We start from the raw sequence: 25,194 nt of genomic DNA on the forward strand, positions 1-25,194 counted from the left end.
GGTTTTGCATGAGTTTGCAGGAACTCCTGACAGGTCAGAATGTACAAATATTTTAACAAAATAAATAAAATAGGATAAATAAAAACGGTAAAAGCAAGCTGTAAATAATATATTTAATGTCAATAATTTACTTTTATAATGTATAGTTTACAAATGAATGTACAATTTCAATTTATTAACCATTAAAAATTAAATAAACAATAATCAATTAAATATATTCACAGGTCAGAATTTTAATAAATATTTAATATGAAGAGTTTACATGTGTAATTTACATACAAATTATTAAAAGGTCTTCACAGCTTAGAATATTTTACCTAACTAAATAAAACAGGACTAATAAAAACAGTTAAAAGCAGGAAGTAAATAATATATATAATGTAAATGTATATTTATAATGTGAAAATGACAAATTAATGTACAATTTAAATGAATTATTTATTTTTAAAATATAAACAATTCAGTAAATATATTAATAGGTCTGAAATGTAATAAATATTTAATATAAAGAATATACATTTATTATTTACATATAAATAATTATTAAAAAAAGTTAAATCTTCACAGGTCAGTATATTATAATATTTTAACTAAGTAAATAAAATAGGACTAATACAAACCGTAAAAAACAAGCATGCAAAATAAAAATATTTATTAAAAATTAAGTAATATACAATAAAATTAATAACAATGTACAAGGAATAAAAAGTGATGTGATTATATTTAATAGAAATTATTTACATGTATAATTCATTAAAACAAAAACAATTTAGTAAATATATTCACATTTCAGAACATTATAAACATTGAACAAATAAAACCAGTAAAAAAAGCAAGAAATATTAATAATATATTTATGATTAAGATTAATAAAACTTAATAAATAAAACATACACTGAATAAAAATGTAATGCAATGAATCAAAAAGCCTAATTATATTTAGAATGATATTATTTTTTTATATAAAAGTAATTCTAAACAAAAAATACCTTTGCAGGTCAGAACTTGACAATTATTTTTAATAAATAAAATTGGACAAATAAAAAAACAGTAAAAAGCAAGCAAGAAATAGTAAAACGTCTATTAATAAAATGGATACAAATTAGTAAATATTTAATAAAAACATATATTTATGATTAAATATTAAAATGAATAATTAATAGAAAATAATTAAAATTAGCACATTAAATGAATAAAAATGAACAGATATGCAATACAGTTTTGTAGAGATGTAATTATATTTAATGTAATTTACATTCAAATAAATATTCATAGGTCAGAATGTGAAAATATTTAACAAAATAAGTAAAATAGGAAAAATAAAAACAGTAAAAACTAAAAGCAAGAAATTATAAAACAATAAAATGGATACAAATTATTAAATATTTAATAAAAAAAAACAATACAATTATTATTTAAAATAATTAACATTTAAAATAATTGTATATAATTAAGATATCACGTTTTTTTCTTTACATAAGTCTGATACAAATGTACAAAATCGCTTGATGTTTTTGTGACAGGCAGTTTCATATGGTGACAATGCTAACTATGTTGTGATTTTTTTTTATTATATTAGAAATAATGCAAAATACAAAATGACAAAAAATATTAAAGGCGGTACAGTTTCAGCTGCCACTGAAAAGCACTGCAGTGGTTAAGGGTTGATTGTGTGTCCAGCTCATAAAACCTGACCTGAACATTACAGAAACCCTGAAAAAATGACATGCCAAAAGCAGAAAGTCATCAAGTGTCATGCCAAAAACCACCGTCCCCCCACACAAGCACTCTTTTATTTCTGGATAATAAACATCAGTCATTCTCTGCTGAAATACATCTCTGTTTTATCCATAAAACCGCTCAGCCCTGGAGAGAAACTCAATAGAGACACTCACCAACATCAACACAAGGACTCTGAAGAAAGTAAGGCCTGTTCAAATCCTTTCATCTGTCTTGTCTGTCAGTCTATCTCTGTTTTTCAGAAATCTAGTTAGATATCGTTTGGGCCGATGACAAACGGAGGACACACAGACGTTGGTTTCTGAGTTTCAAGAACTGGGAGCACGAGTGCTCAGCCTTGAGGTGTTAACAAAGAGATGTTTGTTATGACAGCGGCAGGAGCCTCTCAGGGGCCACCGGAGTCTCCCGAACTTCCTCATGCACCGTAGCACATGATGCAGAGATGCAAACACACTTTTGATCAGGAAGTGGACAAAATAGGAGTTCCTCTTTGTAGTGATGTTCACTAGGCTTATTGTGAACTGAGAATGATGTAATAATCTCAAATGAAAACCAACCAGGGCTGCGTTTCCCAAAAGCATCGAAAGCTTAAGTACATCATAGACCCATTGAAACCAATGGAGCTACGATCAGCTTAGGCTTACGATGCTTTTGGGAAACGCAGCCCAGATCACGAAAATACTGTAAATGTGGAACTGATGCATTAAATTATGTTCCACATTTTACTGCTTCTATATGTCTCATATAAAAATAGGTCTATAAAAAATATATGTATACAAATATTTATTATATAAGATAAATTAAATCAATCTATCTACGAATATACCTTCAAACTTTAAATGGGAGACAAAACACCAGTGTAGTCTAGCAGAGAGTATTGTTGGATAGAAGTTAGCAAGCTTTCCGACTCAAAAGTGAAGAAAAAAACACACTTTATCTTCCCCTTTGAGATATTACATATGATTTGATTTCCAAATGATAAAATACTTTTTAAATTACTATTTATGGCGCTATATTTATGTGTATTTTTGCAGCAGATTCAATTCCACTAAAATAGGACTGCATTTCCCAGCATGCAACCAAAGCAGTTCCGGATCGTCTCCGAGCAGCAGCATGCTGGGAAATGTAGTCCTCATCCCTGTATTCTGTTCCCACCGTCTCCGACGCGAAAGATGCCGGCCGTACACCACAAATTATTACTCGAGGAGGCCTTGCAAGACAGTCCGCAGGTAAAAATCCGTTTACTGGACCTTTGTTCAATGCTTTAGTACTCATAACTGTTTGGCTTTGTGTGATTAGCGTTGCAAACCGGATGATGCGGCTGTCGAGACGCGCGTATGTCGCTGGTCGCAGCGTTTATGTGGCAGCTAATCAAAACAAAACATAGTTTTAGATTAAATTTAAGTGCACTATTAAGCGGAGAATCACCTCAGCTCGTTTAGTTCATCTAATTGCATGTATGGCTAATTTTTAAAGCCTTTTATTCTCACATAAGCGCCATAGACGAGACGCATCCTGCACGTATGTTGATCATATTTTATGAACATGAGAGACGCGCGTCAAACATACGTGCATCTGACGCTACAAACGCGCGTCTTATTTTCAGCTTTGACGTTTTAAAGTTGCAAATGTGTTGCTAGCAGTGGAGTTGTAAATGAAGGGGCCTGTATGGGAGGAGTGAGATGTTGTTTAAGTGGTCCAACCCACACAAGTCTGATCCTCATACATTATTAGTATCAAATCTGAGTATCAAATCAAAAACGTCAGGTCAGAAACAACACCAAATGATATTCAGCATCAGATCAGCAACTGACACGTCTGAGGCATCCAGTGAAACCCACAGACACACACACACACACACAAAAACGTTTGCTAAACGTTGATATAACATTGTTTCATGCATTGCATTGTCTTGCAACAGGTTTTCATTATTACTGCCTATGCAAAAGTCATAATTAGGCCTAATTTGCATGTTATTTTATAGCAGTTCAAAAGCGTGAAGCCTCTCCCACATACTTGAGATATTGTCAGTGAAGTAATGATTTACTTTATAAGTTGGAGTTATGAGTCATACCCCATAATGCTCTGTGCTGGAGAGTATGAACCCACAGATGGTGTCCGCCCCGTCGCTCGCTTTGTTTGCATTGGAAACACACCCAAAAGTCTGTCATGATCCCTGACAGAACACACCTGTGGATACACCCAGCATGCTTCACGCTGCACAAATGCTTATTGGGTTCATTTAGCACATCTGACACTGTGTGAATATGGAGAATTGTATGCGTCCTGTGTTTGCAGACGCGGTCCTTGCTCAGTGTGTTTGAAGAGGATGCAGGCACGCTCACTAACTACACGAACCAGCTGCTCCAGTCCATGCAAAGAGTGTTTGGAGCACAGGTACACACACGCTCACATCGACTTCAGCTGACTGTATTTTTAAATAAATGTTCAGTTTGTTGTGCATGAATCATCAGTGCGTGTTATTTTAAAGATAAAAGTTTGTTTTTATAATCGTTTTTTCCACCGGTGAAACACATTTTGTTTTCTGATGATGTCAGCAAGGCCACAGGGGTGTGGAAAATAATAACCAATAGTATCACAGCATAACATTTACTATCCAATCAAATCCTAAAGGACAAACTCAGGTCCCGCCCTACATTATTTTTAACTTAATATTCTGTTATCCATAATAATATATGGCACATTATGAATGTGAAATTAATAAACTGTGACTTTCAATTTAAATACGCAGGAAATAATTATATGAAATCTAAATATGTATTTTAAAATCCTGAATATGAAGTTACAATTCTAAATACATAACTATAAATTTGAATATTTATTTGATCTGAATATGTAATTATAACTTGGAATATATAAATGTAAATCTGAATATATACACCGAAATAATTATATAATCTTAATATATCTTTTCAAATTCTGAATATTAAGTTATAATTCTAAACATATGACTGTAAATTTAAATATTTCTTTTTACATTTGAATATGTAATTATATCTTGGAATATATCAATGTAAATCTTAAATATATAGATGCAAATCTGAATATACACAGATTTAGATCTGAATAGAAATGTAAATCTGAATATGTAGTTATAAGTCTAAAAATAGAAATGTAAATTTGTGTATGTAGTTATAACTCGATATAAAAATGGAAATTCTGAATATATAGATATAACTGTAAATGTGTAAATATAAGCCATCAATATATAGATGTAAATCTGAATATATAGTTATAAATCCTAAATATTTAAAAGTTTAAGCTATATTCTGAATTTATATTTATAATTCTAAATACCTTAATGTAAATTGTGAATAGTTATAAACATTGATTATTTATATATTAATACATTTGATAGATTTATTTCTGTATATTTAGATTTTTAACTATATTTTTGGGTTTACATTTATATTCAGATTTCATTTAATCTTTGGCAAATATAAATAAATGAATAAATAATATAAATAAATAATTTAAAATGATTATTTTAATGATTTTATTTTAAATTCAACTTTAATTACACACAAAGTTCCCGCAGTGTGTATATGTTCAGATTTCAGATCTGTTTGTGTTAGTATAAGACTTCACCTCATAGCAGCTCTGATTCTGCATTTGACTAAATGAATTTTCTGCAGAATGAAATGGCTCTGGCGACAGAACAGCTTTCTAAGCAGCTCTTGGAATATGAGAAACAGGTAAGCAGTTGCATTAGCAGTCATGAATGGTTGTGTTACTGATCATGTGTTAACACATGTGTTACTGATCAATCTGACCTGACGCTTTGTGGGCGCAGAATTTTGCTCTGGCAAAGGGCGACGAAGAGGTGATCAACACTTTACAGCACTTCACCAAAAGCGTGGAAGAGGTGAGAAGACGCCTGCAGAGTGTGTGTGAGAGAGAGAGAGAGAGAGCGCAGGGTCTCTCGGTCAGAGCGAGGCCATCAGTCGTGTGGCAGGTGTTCTGGGTTGGTTCTCATGCAGGTTGTTTGATGTTTGCCAAGATGGCAAGATCACCTGATCACATAACCTTCAACTGCAGAATTTTTAATATTATCTAGATCAAAGCAGCAAAAATTCACAGTGTGACAATTACATTTTTTTGTATAGTCCACACTAGGGTTGTGACGGAAGGAAATTTTCCCACCGGTTAATCGACGTGTGACAATACCGGTAATACCGGTATCACCGCGGGGGCGGGGGCTCTTCCTCGCTTTCCTTTGCTTTTAAATAGCTTGTAAAAGCTGCGTGCCCATTTTACTTTCACTTTCAAATAGCGGCAATTCGGTGTAAAGCAATTGCTCGTTTTTAGTTCGTTTGAATTTTCCCTCTTTTCCTCGCTTTCCTTCGCTTTTAAATAGCTTAAAAGCGCCGTGCGCATTTTACTTTCACTTTGCCGCAGTGGGCAAGTGACATAACCAGTGTTGTGGCTTAACACCGGTATCACCGTCAACACCGTCTATCGCGGCAAGCCTAGTCCACACACAGCACACTAATAGCTTCTAAATATTTAAATAACATAATTTTTACAGTATTAATATTATCTCTCTAGCTGAACTCTCTGCACGCTGAACTGGCAACTCAGATTGCAGACAAGATGGTGTTTCCCATGGTGCAATTCAGAGAGAAGGACCTTACAGGTACAACACTCACCTTAAAGATCATCTGCTTTCATTCTGTTTTATTTCATTATTCATTCATTTATAGAATGTATGTTTTTTTAACGTTTTAACATTTTCTCTTACAATCATTGTTTATTTTATTCTTTTTTTAGACTGTTTAGATATGCATTTTATGATATGTATTTTTACGGATTTTTCAAAAGTGTCAAAATAATAATTTAAAAAATACTATTTAATTTGCTCGTGTTTTTAGAATAATGTAAATTTTTTTATGTTAATATTAATTCAAGTTGTTTCTTAAACATCATACTAAATTTCAAGCAGACAAATTGAATGATACATGATTTTTTAATAAAAAACAAAAAATTATAATATTTATTTATATTATAGTAAATATATTTTGTCTGCTTGTTTTTTAGATTAATATTAATATCGATTGTCATTGTTACATTATAATTAATTTAATCATAATTTATTTCTTGAACATTGATGTCTTTGATCGTTAAATTCTAAGACAAAAAATTAATAATAAAATTGTTGTATTATTCATATCACTTATTAAAACAGTAATGCTGTTTTTTTTTCTTGGTATCATTTAGATGAATATTAATATTTATATAAATATGAGTGGAGTAATTTTTTTATATTCCAACCAGTGTTTATAATTTCGTGAGCGTTTCTCACAATCTCTGTTTAAATGCTTGTGTTACTGTACCTTTAAGACTCTTGTACCTGTCTTTTTTTCTTTTTATGTTTTTTAAAAGTGAATATCCTGTTCTATGATCCCTTGATCCCAGTGTCAGGTAATCAGATCTCAATATAAAGTCAAGCAGATTTTAAAGAGTGCTTGTTTGTGTTTGTTTTCAGAGATCAGCACGTTGAAGGAGATATTCGGCATCGCCAGTGATGGTATGAGGTTCATAATGTCTCTTAATTAATAATGGACGAAACTAAAATATTTCTATGCTAAATGAAATGCACTTTTTCTGTCTCTCTTTGTCTCTTCAGAGCATGAAGCTGCCATGGTGAAATATAGTCGTTTACCTAAAAAGAGAGAAAATGAAAATTCATCTTTATTAATAATGGATGAAAGAAAAATATTTCTAAGCTATATGATAAATGAAATGCACTCTTTCTGTCTCTCTTTGTCTCTTCAGAGCATGAAGCTGCCATGGTGAAATATAGTCGTTTACCTAAAAAGAGAGAAAATGAAAAGGTAAATATTAATATGATATATGAAAGACATGAATTAGGATCCGGTATGGAGCAGTTAAATGTGTTTGTGTGTGGACAGATAAAAGCCGAGGTGGTGAGAGAGGTGGCGTATTGCCGCAGGAAGCAGCATCAGGCCGCGATGCAGTATTATTGTGCTCTGAACGCGCTGCAGTACAGGAAGAGAGTGGCCATGCTGGAGCCCATGCTGGGATACACACACGCTCAGGTCTGACACGCTCAACTAGCCCTCAATCACTGCTGCACTCTTTCATGGATCAGCTACATGTGAAAGCTGTTGAATTTTGGGAGCACACATCAATTAATACATGTAGTCTAGCGGTGGGCTGTATGAAGAAATAGTTCATATTCTCAAAAATGTTGATCAATAACAATATACTTCATGATATATATGAAAAAATATTTAGTAAAATTTTTAACAGCCATGTAAATTCCAATTGGACACATTTAAAGATATTTCATTTTATTTGCTTGGTATTTTTAATAGTATCATTTATGTCAGTATTAATATCAATCCAGTTATTTCTTGAATATTGGTGCCTTTTTAATTATATTAAATTCCAAGTTGACAAATTTAAAAACAAATGGTTGTATTTCTAATAATAAAATTGTCATTTAAAAAAAATAATTTCTAAATTATAATTTTATTTGTTGTGTTTTTAGATTATTGTTAATACTTATTTTAATATTCAGTTATTTTGAGAACACCATATTACAATTAAAAAATTTTTTAATATATTAATATATAATAGTATTATTTAATAATATTATTTATATTACACTAATATTATTTATTACACTTCACTACAATTTCAAGAGCACAATTTTGTTTTTTAAGATTTATATTGGTATTTAAAATTCAGTTATTCATTATATTAAATTCTAAGTAGACACATTTTTACAAAAATAAATAAAAAATTAGTCAAATAAATTTGTAAAATGAATACAAAAAAATAGTATATTATTTATATTGCTTATTAAAATTTCATTTTTTTATTTGCTTGGTATCTTTTAGATTAATATGAATTTTTTTTTGTAAATATGAATTAAGTTATTTCTGGAACATCAAATTAAAAACCAAGTAGACACATGTAATAATTATTTTATTTTGAAAAATAAAGTTATTGTATTATTTATATTACACTTTATTTAAAACAAAAATCAAATACAGTATTTTGTTTGCTTTTTAGATTAATTTTGCTATTTATTTTAATAATATTAGTTATTTCTGAAACATTGTGTGCTTTTGATGTATTAAATTCTAAGTAGACACATTATTTTTTTAAATTTAATAATAAAGGTATAATATTTATATTACATATTAAAATGATTTCAAAAATGCTATTTTATTTGCTTGGCATCTTTTAGACATTGGTAATATAAATATGAATTTATTTTTCTTCAGTTATGTCTTTTTATTATATTGTTACAGCTGCTTTTTAAAAGCAATAAATCATTCAAGTTTGTGTTTCTTTGCAACATGCACTTATGTGTGCTAAAAATGACTAATGCAACACCTCTCATGACTTTTTGCTTCAAAGTAAGTGTTATTTGTGTGCATTATTCTCAATATAGCCGAATATCTGTTTTCCACAGATACATTTCTTTAAGAAGGGGATGGAGCTGGTGTCGAAGAAGATGGACAGTTTTCTAAGCTCAGTTTCTAGCATGAATCAGAGGTAAAGGAGCGGACTGATTTCTGTGATTGATCATTGATTGGCTGTGATTGACTGCTGTGTCTGTCTGTGGGACAGTATTGAGTCTCAGTTAGAGGTGGAAGCAGAGGTCATGCGTTCGTCTCAGAGAGAGCTCCTGTCCGTGGATGACACTGTCTACATGCCGGATCATGATCAGGTCCCCGTGAATCGCGCCCTCATCCAGAAAGCCGGTTACCTCAACATCAGGAAGTACGGATCAGTGTATGTCTGTGGGGTTTGATGAAAGCGGGCCGGTGACGTGTCTAGTTTAACATGCTGAAGTCTCTGTGTCCTGCAGTAAGACGGGTCTGGTGACGACGGCGTGGGACCGCTTGTTCTTCTTCACGCAGGGCGGTAACCTGATGTGTCAGCCGCGGGGCGCGGTGGCAGGTGGGATGGTCCTGGATCTAGACAACAGTTCTGTCATGGCCATCGAGTGTGAGGACCGCCGCTACTGCTTCCAGATCACTTCACCCAACGGCAAAACGTATGGAGACTGTGCTTGTGTCTGAATCTGCCAAACTAGTGTTTGTGGTCTCAAGTCAGGCTTTATCTGTCAGCTCATAAAGGTCCCAGGCTGCTACAGTGAGTGTTTTTGTAGATGAATTGGGGGCATCAAACAAGAGATACTAGGTGGAACTTTTTTTTTTTTAACTATATTATAAATCTTATTAAATATTGAAATTGTTTAATTATGTAATAAATAATTAAACTATATATAATTCTATATGATTTAATATTATATTTACATATTAAAATGATTTCAAAAATGCTATTTTATTTGCTTGGCATCTTTTAGACATTGGTAATATAAATATGAATTTATTTTTCTTCAGTTATGTCTTTTTATTATATTGTTACAGCTGCTTTTTAAAAGCAATAAATCATTCAAGTTTGTGTTTCTTTGCAACATGCACTTATGTGTGCTAAAAATGACTAATGCAACACCTCTCATGACTTTTTGCTTCAAAGTAAGTGTTATTTGTGTGCATTATTCTCAATATAGCCGAATATCTGTTTTCCACAGATACATTTCTTTAAGAAGGGGATGGAGCTGGTGTCGAAGAAGATGGACAGTTTTCTAAGCTCAGTTTCTAGCATGAATCAGAGGTAAAGGAGCGGACTGATTTCTGTGATTGATCATTGATTGGCTGTGATTGACTGCTGTGTCTGTCTGTGGGACAGTATTGAGTCTCAGTTAGAGGTGGAAGCAGAGGTCATGCGTTCGTCTCAGAGAGAGCTCCTGTCCGTGGATGACACTGTCTACATGCCGGATCATGATCAGGTCCCCGTGAATCGCGCCCTCATCCAGAAAGCCGGTTACCTCAACATCAGGAAGTACGGATCAGTGTATGTCTGTGGGGTTTGATGAAAGCGGGCCGGTGACGTGTCTAGTTTAACATGCTGAAGTCTCTGTGTCCTGCAGTAAGACGGGTCTGGTGACGACGGCGTGGGACCGCTTGTTTTTCTTCACGCAGGGGGGTAATCTGATGTGTCAGCCGCGGGGTGCCGTGGCAGGCGGGATGGTTCTGGATCTGGACAACAGTTCTGTCATGGCCATCGAGTGTGAGGACCGCCGCTACTGCTTCCAGATCACTTCACCCAATGGCAAAACGTACGGAGACTGTGTGTGTGTGTGTGTGTGTGTGTGTGTGTGTCTGAGCGGTCTAAAGTCAGGCTTTATCTGTCAGCTCAAAGTTCCCAGGCTGCTAACAGTGAATGTTTTTGTTGATGATTTGGGGACATCAAACTAGAGATATTAAATTTAACTTTTTTACAACTATATTACATATACTACATACATATTATAAAATATTGATATTATGTATAATTGTGTAGTAAATAATTAAACTATATGTAATTATTTAAGATTTAATGTATATATGTGTATATATATAAATATATATAAAATGTAACTTTTTAAAAACTATATTTCAGACTATATATACTACATACATATTATAAAATAATAAAAGTTTAATTTAATAAAAAAAAATTAAATTAAACATTTCATACATTTTAATGATTATATTTTGCTTTTAATAAAATGTCAGGGAGATATTTTTTGCAAGCTGGCGTAGTGTGTGGAATTTTTTGTTTCTATATTAATTTGCACAATATGTAAGTTTTCGCCGCTAGAGGTCGCATTTTCAAAACAATAACAAAGGTGAAGCTTGATATATAGCTATGAAGGAGGATGTTCACAGATGAGGTAATTCATTTTTTTTTTTTTTATTACCTGTACCTTCCACAGTTATTTAAACGCAATAAATTATACAGAGAAAGCAAGCAAAGAACATTTACACGGTCAAAGAACATTATGACTGACTTTGGTCTAGCGCGAGTTTAAGCACTCTCAAAAAACTCCCCTTATAATCAGTAAAGCTGTCTATACACGGTTTTATGAATGAATCTCTTGCATCATACATACATCCGCACTTTGTTGTTTATGATGAGAGAATTCGCGTGAGAGCTGAATTCAGTCAGCGAGGCGTGCAGTGAACAAAAACTCATCTGAACGCCTCTGATTGGCCATTGCATTCATAAGCTCAGCTGACTCATCTGTGATTGGTTATAATGCGCAACACTGTAAAAACGCGTAAAAAAAATCATGGCGCAACATTGAGCAGGTCTAAATTTAATGCTGCGGTCAACACTTAAAATTTTCACTTTCACTTTATTCGCGACAGCCGTAATGGATTTAGTTTAACTGTACAGCAGCATTTATATGCGGATATTACGTCATTGATAGGCGACAATGACCAGGGACGATTTATTATTTAAAATGGGAATTTCTATTGATTTACAAATCCTTGGGAACTTTTGGGATAACGTAAGTACACAACTGCATGAAATATATCACACTGTGCAAGTAGTTTTTGGATATTTTATTACGAAAATCTTACATATTGTGCCTTTAAGTAAAATAATTTTCTAACTTTGTTATATTAATTTATTTCCATATATTTCTAATATAAATATTATATTAGATATATTATATACATATTTCACATGTTAAAATATATGTAACACACACATATTTATAAATATATATATATGTATGTGTGTGTCTATATATATATATATATATATATATATATATGACAAATACAAACGTAAATATAAAATTATAGTAATTATTATTACTCGCATTTGTAAACAGTAAAGGTCATTGCACACTAAGTCCGAAATTTTCGCACGTTAAAAAATAAATATGACCTCACATTGTGTCAATCACGTTTACACACTGCCTCCGAAACTTTCGTCCGTCATAAAAAATTCGGATCAGGTTCGACTTTCTGCGTTTTCGCATCCGTAGCAAGCGTTTTGATAGGAAAGGATGACGAATACGAAAACAAATGAAAAAACGCAAATGGAAATTTCGCACTCAGTGTGCAAGGACCTTAAGTAATAGTAAACATAATATCTAATATGTGATTAAACGACTAGACTTGTTGTATTTTGTGAAATAAAATTAAATAAAATGGCAAGAATGAACTCACTGTATTTTGAGAATAAAATCATTATTTTTTTGGAATTAAAGGCATTGTTTCTCCAAATTAAACTGAATAAATTTCAAGAAAAGTATCAGAATAAAATATCAAGATCCAGATTTCTTGGATAAAGACATAAATAACATAAACATAAATATTGAACAAGTATCTGCCAAATGCATAAATGTCAGTTAACATCACTATATCATTAGAATAAAGTAATTCGATTTTGAGTTTCAATTCGCTCACTCGTATAACTGCAGGTTATATCCAACTCGATACATTAAATCCAGCCGTTATGTTAAATATATCCAAAAATATGTCTGATAGTGCTGAAGTAACGTACACATCTCAGTGAGTCGTGGGTTTCCTCTCACCTCCATCAGCGGCACACCTTCAAAATCAGTTTCCTGCTGAATGATTAAACGGGGCTTAATGATGTCCTGATGTGGAGCTGATCTCTGCTCCTGTCTGCTGTGTTAATGGAAGAAGATCTGATCATTACTCCTGGGTTCACACTGACGTGATAACAAACAGCAGCCGGCAGTCATCAGTGTCGTCACCATCTCTCTCTCTGTTTCCAGGTCTCTGATTCTTCAGGCTGAGAGTAAGAAAGAATATGAAGAGGTATTTACACGCTTCAGTAAAGATGCTTTAAAAAATACACTCTTAAACCAACTCTCTTAATTATAGATCGATTAATACTACATGCATTATAAATGTCCATTCTTTCTGTACACTTCTTTTATCTTTCTCCACAGTGGATTTGCACCCTCAACAACATTTCCAGACAAATTTATCTAACTGACAATCCTGAGGTATGTCTGTCAGTCTGTCTGTCTGTCTGTCATAAAGAGTGCTTTCAGTTACCTAACCAGATTATAGCAATTATACCATGGTAAACAAATATCCTAGCAATATATATTTTATAATCAAATACATAATGTGAATAACTTAGTAGCATCCTAACAACTAGAAGGTAAATGAATATGCAAATAATAATTTAGTATTAATTAATTTTTAATTAAATGAAGGCTAAACATATGTAAACAAAATATTACAATTAAAAAATGTATTGTATGTTTTATATATACACACACACACACATTTTTGTTGCATTTTTTATATATATACATGTGTGTATATGTGTGTATATATATATATATAAGGCATTGTTTCTCAAAATTAAACTGAGAGTTAAATACAAAGCCATACAATTTTTTATTAATATATTGTATATTATTAATATATACACATATATTACAATTTTTATATTTTAATATGTATATTTAGAATTTTTATATCAATTTGATTATTTTCCAAAATCGTTCAGCCCTAGTTGTTGCGTTTTTTGTATGTGTATATATATATATATATATACATAAACACACACTATTAAAATATATACACTGTCAAAATTAAATACCAGTCATACAATTTTTTTATTTGTATGTACATATATATATATATATATATACATATGCACACACACACACACTTAAAATTTATATTTTTTATTATGTGTGCACTGAGTGAATCACAACATCCTAGCAACTGCATGGTATATAAACAAAATATTTATAAAATATTTTTTTTAGTTAATGGCAAAACAATTTTAACTGTATTGAAAAATATATTTATTTATTTATTATTATTTATTTTAATAATTTTTTGTCTGTATCAGACACCTACTGTGAGCACTGAGTGAATCTGTGTGTGTGTGTGTGTTGTTTTCAGGCTGTGGCGATCAGGTTGCATCAGACGGCCCTCCAGGCTGTGACGCCCATCACCAGCTTTGAGAAGAGAGCAGAGGGTTCTCCAAACCCTGACCGGTACGAACATTTCATGAAGACTAAACACATGCACTTATAGTTTATTAAAATCTTTGAATAGATCTTTCTAAATGATTTGATTTAGAATCCTGTTTTTCCTCATCTGTAGAGCGAAACCAGGCGGTGTGACCTCTAGAGAGCCTCAGAAACCCCCGACGACCCTAGAGCCTGAAGATCTGATTGTCCCAGGAACACCAATCCAGTTTGACATTGTGCTGCCTGCGTCTGAGTTCCTGGACCAGAACCGAGCTGGAGCGAGGTCAGAGGTCAAAAACCACCTGAACACACGGAGACTTTATGACCCTTTTGTAAAGTGTTTATGTAGATGTATCATTTTATGGGCTGTGTTTGTGTGTTTTACAGTGTGTTTATAGCTTTACTGTCTCTGCTCAGTTTTAACTGCTTGTTTTCTGTCAGACGCACAAACCCCTTCGGTGAGACGGAGGATGATGACGGCGCTTCAGACACACACGGTGAGACGAGCCCATTTCAGCTAGCAAACAAAGAGTACTACTTTGTACATGTACCATGAAAATACCAAAAATATACTGCTAATAATGTGGAATTAGTTCCTTATTATGGTTTGAAATTAAATAAAGGCAAAATATAGTATATATATAATTTAATATTAAAATATATGTATAAATTATTTTATTATCAGTTAAAGTGGTTTATTTTAATTTATATTATACATTTTTATATATATGTTTTTATACATTGTCTATTTTTTTTTACTGTTACATTATGGCATCTATCTATTAATTGATCCATGGTTTCAGTGAAGTTTAGTAAATTAAATGATTACGTATTATATTTAATATAAATACTTTTTTAATTGTACATGTTTTATATGTATATTTAAAATAATAAAAAAATAATAATGTGAGCATTGAGTAACTTAGCAATATATAAAATATTGTAAATATTTTACACCTAGTTTTTATACATTTTCTATATTTAAAAAAAATAGTATATATAAATGATTGTATTAAAAATGACTATTTAAAAAAATAGAAAAACTTAAAGTAAAACTAATGACTAATAAAAAATGAAGAATATTTTAGTCTAATATATAAAAAAATATATATATACACTGTATATTTATAATTACTTTATATTTTAATATATTCTTAATTTAATATTTTAATGTCTAATATATTAATGTTTTATTATTATATGCCTTTATATTAATATAAATATATTTTGTAATATATATATTCCAAAATGTATATATATATCACAGTATGATAATGAGCTTATTAAATGTTATTTTCCTAAAATAGGCTTTTCTTTTTCCTTTTCTTTTCTGTAAAATATCCCAGATTCGCTCCTGCAGCAGGTGTTTGCCGTGCGGTTCTTGGGTTCGATGGCTGTTCGGGCCGGTCACACACAGGAAGTGATCTATGAAGCCATGAGGCAGGTTCTCGCCGCTCGTGCAATTCACAACATCTTCAAAACCACCGAATCCCACCTGATGGTCACCAGTAGCTGCATCAGGTGCGTCTGCCGTCTCACCTCTGATTCACATATTTACATTTGTACAGGATGCTCAAAACTGTTTTTGTGTCCGTCAACAGATTGATCGAGCCACAGACACAAGTCACCAAAATCAGTGTAAGTGTTGATGTATTAATAAGACTGCGCTCACTGAAGCCAGACATCGACAGCAGAAGCATCTCAGTTGTGTGTGTTTGTCAGTTCCAGCTGAAGGACGTGACTCAGTTTGCCGCCCATCAGGAGAACAGCAGGCTGATGGGCTATGTCCTGCAGGGGAGCGACTGGAGCGACGGAGGCGAGGATCAGCCCTCCTTCAGCGTGTTCGTGTTTGAGAGCAACACTGAAGGAGAGAAGGTCCGTCTGCAGACCATGAACCATAACACTTACATTTAATATCAGATTAACGCTTGACTTTTTGCTGTTTCTCCTCAGATTTGTTACACAATAAACCTGGGGAAGGAGATCTCTGAGGCAAAGAAGGTAAAACCACAATATCTGAAGTCCAGAGATTAAAATATACCATTCCAAACATAAATCACACTAATTTAATGTCTGTTATTGTGCTGCTATATATATGTGTGCGTGTATATTAGGGCTGTCAGTTTAACGCGTTCACTTAATTAGTTATGAAAAAATAACACAATTAAAATATTTTAACGCAGTTAACGCACTGGCCCCAGACCTGTACATCATCTTACACTTCATACAGTTGACAAATATGATGCAGAGCAACAACTCCATAAATGCAGTTATGCCCTAAAATTCAAGATATTGGTGCAAAAAATGCCCCTGTATGAGTTTTGTCTCATATTTATATATATATCACACGAGTGCTGATTTTTTTACAAAGCTGTTTTGGTTACTAATGACTTTCATTGTAAGTCAAAACAATATATAATATTATAACAAAAAATACTGAGATGTTTCTCAAATTATCTTCTATGTTCCATAGTTTATGTTAGGCTGTTGCAGCCTAAATGTTTGTGTAATACATTTTATTTTGAATCAAGTAAAATATTTATTTTTTAAAGCTACAATTTGTAATGTCTACTTGATACTTTCTCATTTAACACAAAAATAGCTTTAAATAATCTTTTGTGGGTATTTTCACAGTCAAATTTATTTTGCAATTAATTAATCGACTGACAGCCCTTTTATATATATATGCAACATAATTCAAATAATACATTATGTATTTTATTAAAATATTTTTATATTTCATATTAAATTATATAAATTTTATGCAAAATATTATTCTGTACAATATCACTGTGAAAGCAAACACTAACAAAAGATAACCAGTATGTTTACCATGGTATTCTTTGAAAAACCATATTAATTCCACATTAAATAAAAAAAATACAAATATTTTAAAATAAAAAAATATTAAGAATGTTAGTGTACTATATTTAATGTATTAATATCCATTTTTATCAATAGTGATGTATTGAATGATAGTAATATTAAAAATGTAAAAATTTTATTTAAAAATATTTAAAGGGGTCATATGATGCTTTTTTAAAGATCATTATTTTGTGTATTTGGTGTAACAGAATATGTTGACATGCTTTAATGTTCAAAAAACACATTATTTTTCAAATACTGTACATTATTGTAGGTCCTCTATGCCCCGCCTCTCTCAAAGACAATATGAATATTCTTTCATATGTATTAATTTTTATCAATAGTGATTAAACCTATTATAATTTACATATGTGCTTGTTTTTAAAATCAACTAAATTTAATATAATATTCTAATATATTCTTAATATATGTATTAATAATATTTAGATTTATAAATAGTTCCATTATGTTAAATTACTGCAATATAATTAATACTTGTTCTTAATTAAAATAAGAATATATTGGTATAATCTATTATATTAAATGTATTAATATTAATACATTCATAATAGTAATATTATATAAAATAGAAGTGTACTTACTACATTTTAATCATAGGTTGCGCAAATATTTTTATGAAAGCATGCACTGATAATTGTATGTGATTTTCTTGACTTTAACCTCAGCTGTTGTCCATCTGTTCTTCAGGACCCTGAAGCTCTGGCACAGCTGATGAAGTCGATGCCCCTGACAAACGATGGCAAGTTTTTGCTGCTGGAGAGCGAGACGGGAGACGAAGCGGAAGCAGCCGGACCGGACGAGCAGGAGTCAGAGGCCTGATCTGAACACACACACACACACACACGTTTCCTGCTGCTGTTCTCCTGTCCTCCCCTCACATCTCCAGACAGACTACATGCTCATGATGAAGGTTAAAGGCTTGCTTTAATCCATCAGACACGAGTTTACAAGCTAAAGGAATAATTCACCCAAAAATGAAAATTCTCACCGTTTCTCCAGTGAATAACGGCTTGAGATTTGGTTTGTTCCTCATGCAAGGGTATTGCATGACTCTGAATATAGTGCTCGAGTACTACAAACCAATTTTATTATACTTTAATGGTACGTTTTGGAGTTCAGTAGTGTAAATTAATGTTTCAGTTTCTTTGTGTGGGAAAAAAGCAACTCCGTTTTCATTTTTGGGTATACTGTCACTTTAAGAAAAGTCTTTTCTTGCATCGATTTGTCATTTAAACTTGATTACTGTTAAAATGGTTTAATAATGTCAGATGCCGTTTCAGCTACAAACCAATTTTTTAATAATAGTTGAATCTGTTGCCTATAATACAGGAAGGTTTCAGATTTCTCACACTACATAAGCAAACAACCATGAAACCTGAACATTTATTTGCACTTTCTTACTTCATTGCATCTGACATTAAATGCTGATTTTCATAATCATTTACATTCCATTAAGCTACCATTATACTTTAATTGTGATGCTGTTTTTAATTAAGTTTTGCAAAACTGGTATGAATCCCAATTTGCATACTAGCAACTATTTAGTATGCAAGATTAGCGAAGTTTTGAAATATGCATTCATGCATGCTAATACTGCTTCAGAAAAGACATTTGTGTTGTTCTTGGTAAAATTTCTGAATGCATGAACATAAACGTTAATTAATAATTCACCCAAAAATTAAAATTAGCTAAAAATGTACTCATCCAAGATGTAGATGAGTTTGTTTCTTCATCAGAACAGATTTGGAGAAATGTAGCATTACATCACTTGCTCACCAATGGATCCTCTGCAGTGAATGGGTGCCGTCAAAATGACGCGTTTTTCACTTCACAAGATGTTAAAGGGGTCATATGATGCTGCTAAAAAGAACATTATTTTGTGTATTGGTGTAATGAAATGTGTTTATGCGGTTTAAGGTTCAAAAAACACTATTTTCCACATACTGTACATTATTGTTTCTCCTCTAAGCCCTGCCTTTCTGAAAAGCTCATCGGTCTGAAAAGCGAGGTGTGCTCTGATTGGCCAGCTATCCAGTGCGTTGTGATTGGCCTGACCCCTTTAAATAAAGCAATATCACACTTTAGTTATTAATGTTAACTGATGGACTGGAGTGATGTGGATTACTTGTGGATTATTGTGATGTTTTTATCAGCTGTTTAGACTCTCATTCTGACGTCACCCATTCACTGCAGAGCATCCATTGCTAAGCAAGTGATGCAATGCTACATTTCTCCAGATCTGTTCTGATGAAGAAAAAAAATTCATCTACATCTTCGATTGCCTGAGGGAGAGCAAATTTTCAACTAATTTTCCTTTAAGGTAACTTAAAAAGCTAATTCAGTTAGATGCTAATGCTTACATGCAGATATTATGGTTAAAAAAGGTGCGATTTTCGACTTGCTAGATATATGTACTTCACATTTATGTTGTGTGCAGATTGGGATTCAGCAGAATGCCAAACAAAATTACACTTATTTCTCTATATTTTTGGTTTTAATATTTTTTAAAAACATGCAATTTAGATTGCTTTTAAAACACTAATTTAAAACCACTAGCATGAGTTTACTTCCTGTTGTCTGTTTACATTTGATAGCCTAGAAAATACAGTGAACACATTAACTGAAATTCGGACCCATCCTGTAGATGGAAAAACAAATGCATATATTTTAACATTCATTCTGTGGAAAAATTAATCTCAGGGTGAGTCTGGTAACAAAATTAAATCATTTTTCAAACGCTGAAAGGCTTTTTCCCCCTCAGTATTTCCTGTCTGAGAAGATGGATCAGCGCTTTATTAAACACTCATTTATCTGTCATCGTTTGTTTGATCTGACGGTTCTGACTGTGTGTTGAACTCAAGTTCCTGCAAGTGGTTTGCTAGTGAATGACATTGAACTGTTTACATTTATTGTGCTGGAGCGACTCAAACTGATCCTGAAGTGTTTCTCTAACTCTAATATGCCTCAGTAACCATCTGAAGTGTAACCTGCGCTGAGCTTTAGCATGACAAAAAATAAAAACATTCATGAACGTGAATGGATGTGCAGCAGTTATTGGTGTTAGATTCAGCTCTGCTCAGAATGTAAAACTCTAATAAAGCTTTGGGACCATTTCTAACTTCCTTTACGAGTTGTGAGACTGGAATCTTAAAATGAAATAGTTTAGCCTCTGTGGAGAAAAGTGTCAGTGCACACATCACAACAGGAAATGATGTTAAGCTTTGAGTTTGTCAGTCAAACACATTGCGATTGTGGTGTAGCGTCTGGACCAATCAAACACACAATTTTTCATTTGATTTAACAAATCAGTTATTCATTAGATTAACAAATCGTCATTATATACATTCTGACAGGAATCTCTGTGTGAATCTCTGCTGGAGAACAAGCTGTATTTGTGATGACTTTGTTGGCAACAATGCAGTATTTATTTAGCCAGGTTTTCTAAAGACTGCACCATCTGGTTAGTTTTACAGCAGCCCCATGTCTTGCAAAAAAAAATTGTGCATATGACAGCAATAATAAAGAGATATTTTCGTGGGATGGGTGGTTTAATTTGCCACAAAAAAGTTGGCAATAGATTTTCAAGAGAAGTCTGAATTAATTGAGATGCTCTTCGGTATGGATGGGCTGAACGTGATAAATCTGTTATGTTTTGCACAGTAAGCAAAAGCAAAAGGGTATGAATTTATAGTTGTCATGTACTGTATGTTTTCCAGGTATTGCTGCAGATCATGCTAATAAATAAATGCTAATAAACTGTTACAGTTTTAAAAATGTTACAATAGAAACACGAGTAAATACAAAATATTAATATTTTTGATGTCAAAATAAAAAAAATTTTGTTTAATAAAAAATGTTTAGTGTATATATAAAAAAAAACTGGGAAAAACTACTGCCCTAATTAAAAAACAAAATACATGCAAACATATACGTTTATATTTATTTATTTTTTGTTTGTTTGTTTGTTTATATGTTAAGAAAATATTTCAAAAAATGTTTTGTTTAAAATTAAATTTTATATATATTAGTGCTGGGCAACGATTAAAATTTTTATTCGCGATTAATCATATTGTTATGCACAAAATTCAATAATGAATTCAAAAGTAGTGTATTGCACACTTTTTTCATTTAAAAGTACTGCTATATGAACAAAAGTGCAATAACATTTGGTTTGCAAACACTTTAAACAAATAAGGTGCTTTTTTTTTTACAGCAGTATTTCTTTTACATAGTAGTTAAAATATTTATTGTAAATTTCAACTTATAACATTAATGTAATCAAATTAAATATAAAACAAGCTATTTGCTATAACTTTTTTCTATAACAAACTATAAAATATTTTCTATAAAAACGTTATGCTCAGAGTCCAGAGCCTCGACCATAACATTGTAACAGGCACCTTCCCGAGTAGAGACCTGCACTATCGCGGGACCCAACGCAACAGAGTGCGGCGCGGGACAACACTTGATGGGCGAGTGCGTGTGCGGGTGGGTAGAGACTCGTGTGTGCGGGATGCGGGAGAATAAGGGTGTGTTCACACTAGGCAATCTTAACCGTGTCCGAGCGCGTTTGACCCTCAAAGCCCAGTTCGTTTGACTAGTGTGATCGCTCCGTGCCACGTACCGTGGTTCGTTTAGCCGTCCCTGGCTTGGTTGGAAGAGGTGGGCCAGAGCGCGGTGCGCATGTAGTGTGAGCGCTAATCGCGCCTTAGGAACTTCTGATACGTGCAGCATGATTGTGTGTGTATATATATATACAGTGTTGGGAGTAACGCATTACAAAAGTAATAATATTACAGTAGTATATTACGTTTAGCTGTAACGCAGTAATATAACGCATTACTAATAAAATTTGGGTAATATTATTACTCGTTACAATCTCAGTAACGCAAGTTACAACAACATATTTTAACTCAAAATTAAGTGGTGAATTTACCAACACCGCAAAACAGCAGCGGACAATGACGCAGAAGTATAAATGAAAACTGACGCATAGCCTACGACGTAGGCCCGACGCAGAAGTATAAATCAGCCTTAATACTTGAAGGTGTTGTAGGACTGCTGCATGGCGATGAAACTGGGATGCACCGGCTCTCCCTGCTGGACCTCCCAGGGCTGTGCGATCAGCTGCCCGCGGAACTTAAAAGACTTTTATGCCTTTTTATTAGATAAAGACTGTTGAGAGCAGACAGGAAAGTATTGGGTGGAGAGAGGGAGGCGGGATCGGCAAAGGACCTAGAGACGGGAATCGAACTCGGGTCGCCGTGAGCACAGCTGTGCTGTATGTCGCGCAATAACCACTAGGCTATCAGCGCCGACAATCTGTGAAGAGTTTCATACATTTTCTGGGTGTATAATGAGGGGCGGAAAAAGAAAGCGGGGCAGAAATCTCACCCGTCCTCTTGAGGTGAAACCAGACGTCTCGGAGGGACCACACCATGTGTTTGAGCTGCAGCAGGAAGGAGAAGAGTCTGTTGTACTTGTTCAGACAGCTGTCCGTGATGACGATATTCACCAGCCAGTCCACCTACAGGCAGAACGAGAGAGAGAGATTACGAGAGTATTGCATCAGAAACTGAAGAAATTAACACAGTGGGCGTCTCTGACCTTGTAGCGGAGCTCGAGACAGTTCAGCGAGTCTGGTGCGTGAGGATGGAAGATCTCAGGGAGGTATCGCAGCACCAACGTGAAGTGGGCCACCAGCTCGCTGTCGCCGTGAACACTGTACTGTAAAGCCTTATTGAGAATGGAGTTCAACACCAGCGGGGTCAGCAGCTCACCGGGCGTCTGACCACTGCCCAGCTAAACACAACACACAGTGATAAGCATTTCCAACAGTAGTATGCTACACTTACGTCACATGACCTCATTATGCGGCACGGTTAATTCAGCAAGAGACGTCAAGATATAATCTTTTAGATGTTTAATTTGTAATTTGCAATCTGATTTTGTGTAAAAACTGCACTCAGACCTTCTCAAAGAGCTGATCGCTGAGAGAGAGGGCAAACTCTCCATCCTCCATCAACAGGAAATGCCTGAGAGTCTCAAAAGTGCTTCCCCACACCCAACTCCACGAAGAAATAATCCACCACGGCCTTATTTACCATAGACACACTGCGAGAGAGAGAGAGAGAGTTTTAAATGTACTTTTTTTTTTTTTTAAATGTACATTTCTCTGTTGCTTATGGGGTTTACATTAGGGCTGGATATTGCAACTGATTTCGCAATTCAATTTGGATTTTGATTTGATTTGAAAATGTATTTCAGTTACAATGTAAACTGGCCTAAGTACCCAATCACCTAATTTATCAAAATTATTGTTGCATTTAACTACGTTTTTAAACATGAATTTAAAAAATCAGTTTAAAATTGTATATTTTTTGTCAGTTTAATTGTATTGTCATTTATATTTTTGATGTTTTTTAAATATATTTTTGAATGAATACAATACTTCAAAAATATGTATATTATTTAGATATGTATATAATAAATGTATAAATTTTCATTTATATTTTTGATGTTTTTAATATATATTTGAATGAATAACATACTACTATACTAGAACCACATACTAAAAGACTAAAATACACACACACACACACATATATATATATATATATATATACACACACACACACACACACATTTTTAGTAATTTTGTTGTCTTTTTTCATTTTTAGTTGTTTTTTAATACGTCTATATTATTTTTTCATCATTTTTTCAACTTTAGTCAGTTATTTTAGTACATTGTTAAACTAAATGTAAATGATAAATGTCTTTGCAACTAGCTTAAATAAAATAAACAACTTAAAATATTGAAAAATGTTTTAAGTAACAAAAATGGTTTTAATCTTGGTTTCAGTTTTACTTAAATATAATAACCCTGATTCAAACCAATAACTTGCCTCACAAATTCAAAGAACAGGCTCATAAAAGTCATTCTTTCTTGAATATCACTACATTGATGCTACATCATGCTGTTTGTTTTGCTCTGAACCAACAAAGACTCTTTCATGCCAAAGGTATAAATAAAAAGCAAAAATAAATCGACTCACACAAGAGTTCTTCATTTGGAAGTATGATTTACACACTAAATGTTGAGATTTTAATAAGCGAAGCTGCATAGTTCAAATAAAGACTGTGATAAACCAGAATTGTTTTTCTTTTTTGACCCAGCTCTAATCTACATACTGTGTAATGAGTGGTGTTGTAACGGAGTGTTTCATGAGAACAGGAAGTGGCATCATCTTGCTGAGCTGAACAGCAGTGGCGTCGGTGGCACGGTGCAGGGACGGGTCGACAGGAAGGCCGTTCGGACCCCGAGTCACCTGCAGCAGCAGCTCCGCAGCTAGAGCAGGAACGACAACACAAACCTCTCAGTTTCTGACAGAAAGAGAGAAAGCTCTAGTGGGTCATGATGAAGGCAGGCGGTCCGGTACTCACTCATCAGACCGTAGGAGTCCTGGTACTGTGAGGCCAGGCTGAGAAGATAGCGATCCTCTGGACTCTCTTTAGGAGACGATCCCAGTTCCAGAGCCCAGGCAGACAGTCAAGAACAGCTCACTAGGGGGCGCTGCATTACAACATTACAAATACAAACAATATGAAAACATTAACCACAGTGGATTCACTTAGTGTATGACCAACAGAAATCATATATATATATATATAAATATATATACATACATTATTATACA

General features: G+C 33.2%; 1 protein-coding gene and 1 pseudogene across 3 annotated transcripts; one reads left to right on the plus strand and one right to left on the minus strand.

Annotated features, from left to right (window-relative positions):
* The first annotated feature begins 2,837 nt into the window (after positions 1 to 2,837).
* On the plus strand, positions 2,838 to 19,098 carry LOC107744219 (adaptor protein, phosphotyrosine interaction, PH domain and leucine zipper containing 2). Of its 3 annotated transcripts, none has more exons than XM_016557743.1 (21): positions 2,838 to 2,969; positions 4,039 to 4,137; positions 5,397 to 5,456; positions 5,555 to 5,626; positions 6,310 to 6,397; positions 7,247 to 7,288; positions 7,388 to 7,444; positions 7,672 to 7,820; positions 9,209 to 9,291; positions 9,367 to 9,519; positions 9,608 to 9,796; positions 13,388 to 13,430; positions 13,565 to 13,621; positions 14,541 to 14,635; positions 14,745 to 14,894; positions 15,053 to 15,108; positions 15,958 to 16,132; positions 16,213 to 16,249; positions 16,334 to 16,486; positions 16,565 to 16,612; positions 18,185 to 19,098. In XM_016557743.1, exons 1-21 carry the CDS (start codon positions 2,913 to 2,915, stop codon positions 18,314 to 18,316), a joined length of 1,995 nt encoding a protein of 664 aa, XP_016413229.1. In that variant the 5' UTR covers positions 2,838 to 2,912; the 3' UTR covers positions 18,317 to 19,098. The 3 variants fall into 3 exon arrangements, with proteins under 3 accessions (XP_016413229.1, XP_016413230.1, XP_016413231.1); XM_016557744.1 differs by lacking the exon at positions 9,608 to 9,796 and adding an exon at positions 10,736 to 10,924; XM_016557745.1 differs by lacking the exon at positions 7,388 to 7,444 and adding an exon at positions 7,537 to 7,595 and having other exon boundaries at positions 7,674 to 7,820.
* A 3,707-nt stretch (positions 19,099 to 22,805) lies between these two features.
* Positions 22,806 to 25,194, minus strand: part of LOC107744223 (gamma-tubulin complex component 6-like) — a 21,608-nt pseudogene continuing 19,219 nt past the window's right edge.

This window comes from Sinocyclocheilus rhinocerous, unplaced genomic scaffold (assembly GCF_001515625.1).
Source record: "Sinocyclocheilus rhinocerous isolate Xijiao unplaced genomic scaffold, SAMN03320098_v1.1 scaffold2061, whole genome shotgun sequence".
NCBI lineage: Eukaryota > Metazoa > Chordata > Actinopteri > Cypriniformes > Cyprinidae > Sinocyclocheilus > Sinocyclocheilus rhinocerous.

Bases quoted from the DNA above. Each gene is read 5' to 3' on its own strand.
- LOC107744219 (XM_016557743.1), top strand. From the start codon at position 2,913: ATGCCGGCCGTACACCACAAATTATTACTCGAGGAGGCCTTGCAAGAC. The intron at 5,457-5,554 runs GTAAGCAGTTGC...TTGTGGGCGCAG, and splicing joins TCTTGGAATATGAGAAACAG to AATTTTGCTCTGGCAAAGGG. The intron at 7,821-9,208 runs GTCTGACACGCT...TGTTTTCCACAG, and splicing joins TGGGATACACACACGCTCAG to ATACATTTCTTTAAGAAGGG.